Below are 7,500 nucleotides of genomic sequence, written 5' to 3'. Positions count from 1 at the left end.
GTCCGGTGTGTATGGAGCTAAATTTGTCTCAATAATATTTGTATATGCGCAGAGGGGGATCCACAAATATTTCTTGATTTGCATGTGTGTTTTGATATCTATAAATAAAAGAAATCCTATTTGTAACTCATATATTGATTTTTACAAATATAGATGTGCATTTGTAAATAAAATGCCATTTGTAAAACCAAAAACTTCATTTGTGAAATGTGATTCTGCATTTGTGGATCACCAGCACACACATTCTTCGCTTTCCAAAGTTACGTGTTTTTGAGACGTTCTTCACATGAAAGTTGCACAAATCCACACGTAAAAAAAATCATATTTGTAACTTGTAAATTGTTTTTCACAATTGCAGATGTGTATTTGTAAATTAAATGGTATTTGTAAAACTGAAAATTGCGTTTGTGAAATCTAATTTTGCATTTGTGGATCACCAGCACACAGTTTTCGTTTTCGCATTTGTGGATCAGCACACGTGTTTTTGAGACAATCTTTGCGGCAGAGGAGCCACCCAGATCCACAAATAGCCTACCTCTAATTCGCCTGCTGACAGACTTTCTAATCCAGTAGATGGCAGTGTTGTTCTATGGGACTCATAACACGCAGAGCTAGTGAAGCTAGTTCTTAAATCTAACAAGTTATGCCTTTTACAACCAGCTTTTTGATGGAAAAGTGGTATTTAATTTCCATAATCTGTGTTTAGTGAATGGAAGTCAATGGAGCTAGACGGCAAAATTTGTCTCTTTCACCTGATTGTCGTTGACAAATCTCAGATTTGATTGTAGTTTGTATAACTTCAACATGGGTTATAGGTCAAAAGTTGAATGAACGAGTGCTTATGTCCTTTTGATTTCTTACAGGTTGGGTCGTTGTTGCCCATAACACGCTAGCATTGTGCTAATGAATGACGTCATCGGCACGTTTGAAAGGCTTTTTAGAACAATTAAGTGACTTTAAAAAATATAATACTCAACCAAGTGTATTGTCTTTGCCTCCCCTTTCGAAAACAATATTCAAATTACTTGAAAAAAAATGATATCCCGAGAAAAGTGGATTTTGAGGGGTACAGCTCCATAGACCTCCATGCATTCTGCACTCGTGGACGAGCGCCCTCATGTGGAACCACAGAAGGAACTGCAACCAGTTCAGAAACCGGACGTTTTACGAGAGTGGCAGTTCTCCCCTTATTAGACATTCTCTGTTAAAACGTATTGCAATATCGAATGTTAGTTGGCTAGGCCTACTTTTACAACTTTTGTGTTGGCATGTAAATATCCTGTCCAAAACTAACATTGGCAGAATGATTACTCCTGGATTTGAACCAACAATCCTTGGGAGTCAAAGCTCGCTTCTCTAACCGCTGCACTACTGTACATTTCGAAATTGCAATAATAAAGCCTCGGTTGCTAGGTAACGATAAACAAACTCAAAGATCGTAATTCTTGATTTCGCTTACAAACTGACGGTTTTATGCGTTCACTAAACAAAGATTATGGAAATTAAACACCACTTTTCCATCAAAAAGCTTGTTGTAAAAGGCATAACTTGTTAGATTTAAGAACTAGTTTCACTAGCTCTGTGTGTTATGAGTCCCATAGAACAACACTGCCATCTACTGGATTAGAAAGTCTGTCAGCAGGCGAATTAGAGGTAGGCTATTTGTGGATCTGGGTGGCTCCTCTGCCGCAAAGATTGTCTCAAAAACACGTGTGCTGATCCACAAATGCGAAAACGAAAACTGTGTGTGCTGGTGATCCACAAATGCAAAATTAGATTTCACAAAGGCAATTTTCAGTTTTACAAATACCATTTCATTTACAAATACACATCTGCAATTGTGAAAAACAAACAAGAGTTACAAATATGATTTTTTTATTTGTAGATATCAAAACACACATGCAAATCAAGAAATATTTGTGGATCCCCCTCTGCGCATATACAGTACAAATATTATTGAGACAAATCTAGCTCCATAGGTGTGAGTTTGGAGTTGTGGTGTGTGTGTGTGTGTGTGTGTGTGTGTGTGTGTGTGTGTGTGTGTGTTTAACTCTCTCTCCTTCCCTCCAGCGGTGGTGTCCGGTGTGGGCCTGGAGTTGTGTGTGTGTGTGTGTGTGTGTGTGTGTGTGTGTGTGTGTGTGTGTGTGTGTGTGTGTGTGTGTGCGCACGTGTGTGTTTAACTCTCTCTCCCTCTCTCCAGCGGTGGTGTCCGGTGTGGGCCTGGAGTTGAGGCGTAAGGGCTCTCAGCTGTCCGCCCTGTCTGAGGACTCCCTGGTGTCCAACCCGCTGTTCGACGCCCACGACCTCCCCGACAGCTACGAGGCTGGACGAGCCGAGGCCTGCGGCGCCCTCTGCAGGGTGTTCTGCAGCAAGCGCACCGGAGAGGACATCCTGCCCGTCTACCTGTCCAGGTGAGTCGCCTGCTTCACCTGATATCACCAAAACAGGATGTTTCAGCACCGCCGGCATGGACAGCTCCCCTTGAGAGCTTCTTGAGAGTAGTGCGTGTGTGTGTGTACATGCTAACAGGTTCAGGAAACACGCTGAAAAACGTAAAGAGAAACTGTGCAGTTTTGGCCATTTGGCTTTTTGCTCGCAGGTTTCTCTGCAGAGCTCCCCCTGCAGCTTCAGAGTATATAGTTTATGACTCCTCAATCGGTCAGTCTGCCGGCTCCTCTTTCCCTGCTCCTCTAACGACGGTGTACTCGCTTCCTGCTTCTCTTCGCCGGCTCTGCCATGACACACGTCTGAGAAACTCCATCGCTGCCTTGTTCTAGCCGGTGCCTGGCGTGTATGTGTGTAGTGCAGTAAAGCAATTTGTTACATGGCGAGGCTGCGAGCTACGGCTGCGAGACTTCCTGTCTCTGTCTCTGACGCCCTCGCCCTGCCGGCCCACAGTTGCAGGGTGGGTTTTCCGCTCACAGGGGGAAGCGAGTCGGCCACCATTCAAACCCAAAAAAGTCATATAACCATTCCAATGACTTCAAAGCTGTTCAGTGAAGGTAAATTAAGCTAAAAAACCTGCATAGTTCCCCTTTAAAGATCAAGTTAGGTCAGTTGTAAGAACACTTAACAACTTTAAAGCTATTGATAAACTGGGCCCTAGTTGTCCCCTTCTGGTTTTGAATGGATCTTTAGGGGTTCCTATCACGACTTCTCATACCCCTTAGGTTCTGAATGGTTCCCATGACGACTGTGTGCTCTCTTTCCCTCCAGGTTCTACATGGTTCTAATCCAGGGCCTGCAGGTGACGGAGTTCCTGTGTCGGCCGGTTCTGTCCAGCATCATCCTCAACTCCACCTCCCTCTTCTGCAGTGACCTGAAGGGCGTCAACCTGCTGCTGCCGTACTATACCCGCGCGCTGGAGACCATCTTACCAGACAGGTGAGCACACACACACACACACACAACCTGCTGCTGCCGTACTATACCCGCGCGCTGGAGACCATCTTACCAGACAGGTGAGCACACACACACACACACACACACACACACACACACACACACACACACACACAACCTGCTGCTGCCGTACTATACCCGCGTGCTAGAGACCATCTTACCAGACAGGTGAACACACGCACACGCACACGCACACACATACACACACACACTCACACCCAACCTGTTTCTGCCGTATTACACCCAGGCGCTTACAAGACAGGTGAACACACACACAAATAACACATGTACACACACACACACACACACAGGGACTAGACTCAGCAGCACCTAGACTCACAAATATGCTAACATAAAATATTTTTCCAGTAGGGCTGGAAAAATATTTTGCGTCAATATGACGTTGACGCAAAATATGCGCGTCGATTCGTTAAGCATAATGTGTGCCGCTAAATATTTGTAATTTTACACCTTCAGTGTTTCCCATACCTTGACTAATCTGTGGCTGGGGGCCACGAAATCATTGAGCTGTGCTTTTCATGCACACAGTCTTTCCTTGTCTCATTTTCACAGTATCTCTCTTGTAACAAGCCCACTGCCCCTCTGCATGTGCATTTAACTAAATATTCACGGTTGTTGTTGCCACATAGAAGCATTGCATAGAACACGGCGGGCTAAATTGCTATTAAATCCGCTTAGCATCATGACCATGCTGCGCTAATTTGTTCAAAACTGCTGCATTAAAGTTAACTCTGCTAAGGTCTCATCACAACATAGTTTGGTCTCCCCAATGTACTAACTTAAGTTATGCAATCAAGCAGTATCTCAAAGCTAACGTTAGAATACTGTTCGGATGTCAAGTTTAGCATGCTTACTTAGATCTGCTTGTCAATTTCGTTACTCATGTAGGGCTCATTTTATTGACTCTGAATGTTTGCAAAATCCTGATGTAAATGGAAAAATGTTTTCCAAGACTCAAAAGTGCTTGTCCCAAGGATAAGTACTGTACGAACCGTTATTTTGTTATGAATTGCATCCACACATCAGCAGCGTTTTAGCTGTGTTAATGTTAATTGCAAGGATTCCCTCACGAACGTCGTCTTAAAGTGACAGGCACTCAATTAGACCTATACACTGAACTGAATGCTACCTCTGACTAAGAATGCATTACTTTGCACTTGTATAGTCTTTTATTTTGGAATCTTAAGAGCAATAAACATATATTCCAATGTTAAGGAATTCATGTTTTTTTCATTCAGATATGTAAATCAACATCTATAAGTTGCTATTAGTCAATTAATGGGGAGATAATCGATAATCGAATCGAAATCGAATCGGACTGAAAAAATGAATCGTTAGATTAATCGATGCATCGAAAAAATAATCGCTAGATTAATCCTTTAAAAAATAATTGTTTATCCCAGCCCTAATTTCCAGTCATTTTCATTCTCAAATTGAAATTTCAGATAAATAGATAGATACTTTGTTGATTCCCAAAGGGGAAATTTCATGTTAAAACTACACCAGTTCAGCACATTATATAGATAACATCTTACTGTGGGCAGAAAACTGGACCCCAGTAGGAAATTTCTGTAATATGTTACAATTGTGATGTTTAAAAAAGATAACGGAAATGGCAATCATTTGAATAATAGGCCACATTTCCATCAAGTAAACACAAATATAGCTGACCTGGTTTGAACTTATTTAGCAGTGGAAATACTTCAGATATGTATCAAACTTAGCAACAGCCTACCAATGCAACACAATTTCCAGATACAATATGATTGCTATGGTAACTGATATAGTTGTGAAACTTTTTTTCCACTCCAACACATGTTCTAAAGTGCTATAAAAGTAAAAACTACAGTACATGATTATGCAAATTACAGTATATGATTATGCAAACTAAAGTACATGATTATGCAACTTTCTTAACCCGTCTTACATACATTATGTTAACCAGGACCAGTAATACACACTAAATATTATATGCAAATATTTCTACTGATGGTAAAAAACTACATTATTTTCAGATGTCCACTCCTGCACACAAATCGTACTGGAAGCATGCATATCTAGTATTGGAATCATGCATATCTAGAATTGGAAGCATGCATATCTAGAATTGGAATCATGCATATCTAGAATTGGAATCATGCATATCTAGAATTGGAATCATGCATATCTAGTATTGGAATCATGCATATCTAGAATTGGAATCATGCATATCTAGAATTGGAAGCATGCATATGTAGTATTGGAATCATGCATATCTAGAAATGGAAGCATTCATATCCCCCTCTCCCCTACATACACAGCACATTATTTCATCAGGAAGCTTCTCCAACACACACCCCCAACATACTTACAGCACACTGCCCCCCCCCCACCCCCCCCCCCCCCCCCCCAATACACAGCACATTGTCTCATGACATATTGCACACTGCCCTCTCCCCACATACACAGCACACTATCCCATCTCCCTTGTCATCCCCCCAACACACACACCAAGACCCCTGGCAGTTGGGTTAGCCCCTTGAGCCGTGGATCTGCCCAAGGTTTCCTTGCCCCTGTTGCTCTTGGGTGCTCCTTGTTGGTGCCCCCCCCCCCCCCCCCCCCCCCCAATCCCAATCCTCCCCCACCTTTCTTATGCAGCCCTTGCCACTTAATCTACTAAACCCCTCTTCTACTGCACTTTTTACCACCCCCCCCCCCCATAAATGCACAAATAGGCTGACACCAGACATAATTTCACTGCATTTCTTACATCCAGTAACTATATGCATGTGACAATAACAACAGATGTGTGTGTGTGTGTGTGTGTGTGTGTGTGTTGTAGGGAGCTGGGTAAGTTCCAGGCGTGTGTGAATCCTGTGGATCTGCGGAGAGCTTCCATCCTGCTCCTCCTCTCCATGATACCTCTCCCTCTGCACTTTGGCAATGTGAAGACCGAGGTAAGGCCGTGCCTGTGTGTGTGTGTGTATGAAATGTGCGTGCGTGCCAGTGTGTGTGTGTGAAATGTGCGTGCATGTGTGTGTGTGTGTGTGTGTTTATGAAATGTGTGTGCGTGCCTGTGTGTGTGTGTGTGTGTATGAAATGTGTGTGTGTGCTCATGAAATGTGTGTGTGTGTGTGTGTGTATGTCCCCGTGTGTTGTCCCCACAGGTGATTCTGGAAGGCAAATTCAATAATGATGAGAATTGTCCGGGTGACCAGCCCATGTCCTTCCTGTCACTACGGTTACGTCTCGTCAACATCCTGATTGGAGCTCTCCAGACAGAAACAGACCCAGGCAACACACAGATGATCCTAGGTGTGTGTGTGTGTGTGTGTGTGTGTGTGTGTGTGTGTGTGTGTGTGTGTGTGTGACCATCCAGCACTGTGACACTACACTAACATACACTCATGTTACTAACTAGTGTGTGTGTGTGTGTGTGTGTGTCTGTGTGGGTGGGTTATTTCAGGTGCCATGTTGAATATGGTGCAGGACTCCGCATTGCTGGAGTCCATTGGAACACAGAAAGAGCAGGTGGGAGTGCTGGCCACCATGACACGACCCGGTTACCATGATGCTGATCACCATGACACGACCCAGTTACCATGACACGACCCAGTTACCATGACGTCTAATCACTTTTGAGTGTTATGACACGACCCGGTTACCATGATGCTGATCACCATGACACGACCCGGTTACCATGACACGACCCAGTTACCATGACGTCTAATCACTTTTGAGTGTTATGACACGACCCGGTTACCATGACGCTGGTCACCATGACACGACCCGGTTACCATGATGCTGATCACCATGACACGACCCAGTTACCATGACACGACCCAGTTACCATGACGTCTAATCACTTTTGAGTGTTATGACACGACCCGGTTACCATAATGCTGATCACCATGACACGACCCGGTTACCATGACACGACCCAGTTACCATGACGTCTAATCACTTTTGAGTGTTATGACACGACCCGGTTACCATGACGCTGATCACCATGACGCGACCCGGTCACCATCACACGACCCGGTTACCATGACGTCTAATCACTTTTAAGTGTTATGACACGACCCGGTTACCATGACA

The 7,500-nt window shown here is 43.8% G+C and overlaps 1 protein-coding gene across 5 annotated transcripts in view; it reads left to right on the top strand.

Annotated features, from left to right (window-relative positions):
- Positions 1-7,500, top strand: part of LOC143115381 (ral GTPase-activating protein subunit beta-like) — a 47,299-nt gene that overhangs the window by 17,719 nt on the left and 22,080 nt on the right. For all 5 annotated transcript variants that reach the window (XR_012985087.1, XM_076277368.1, XM_076277369.1 and 2 more), the window contains exons 10-14: positions 2,201-2,411; positions 3,217-3,384; positions 6,245-6,359; positions 6,570-6,717; positions 6,869-6,933. Coding sequence is in view for 4 of the 5 variants with exons in the window: in XM_076277368.1 (XP_076133483.1) it covers positions 2,201-2,411; positions 3,217-3,384; positions 6,245-6,359; positions 6,570-6,717; positions 6,869-6,933 (707 nt within the window). In the remaining variant the exon portion in view is untranslated. The remainder of the gene's footprint in view (positions 1-2,200; positions 2,412-3,216; positions 3,385-6,244; positions 6,360-6,569; positions 6,718-6,868; positions 6,934-7,500) is intronic.

This window comes from Alosa pseudoharengus, unplaced genomic scaffold, assembly GCF_046254945.1.
Source record: "Alosa pseudoharengus isolate Yale_2024_CS ecotype anadromous, Long Island Sound unplaced genomic scaffold, YU_APseudo_1.1 YU_APseudo_1.1_scf_9, whole genome shotgun sequence".
NCBI classification, from domain to species: Eukaryota; Metazoa; Chordata; class Actinopteri; order Clupeiformes; family Clupeidae; genus Alosa; species Alosa pseudoharengus.
This window is presented reverse-complemented; position numbering and strand designations above follow the sequence as displayed.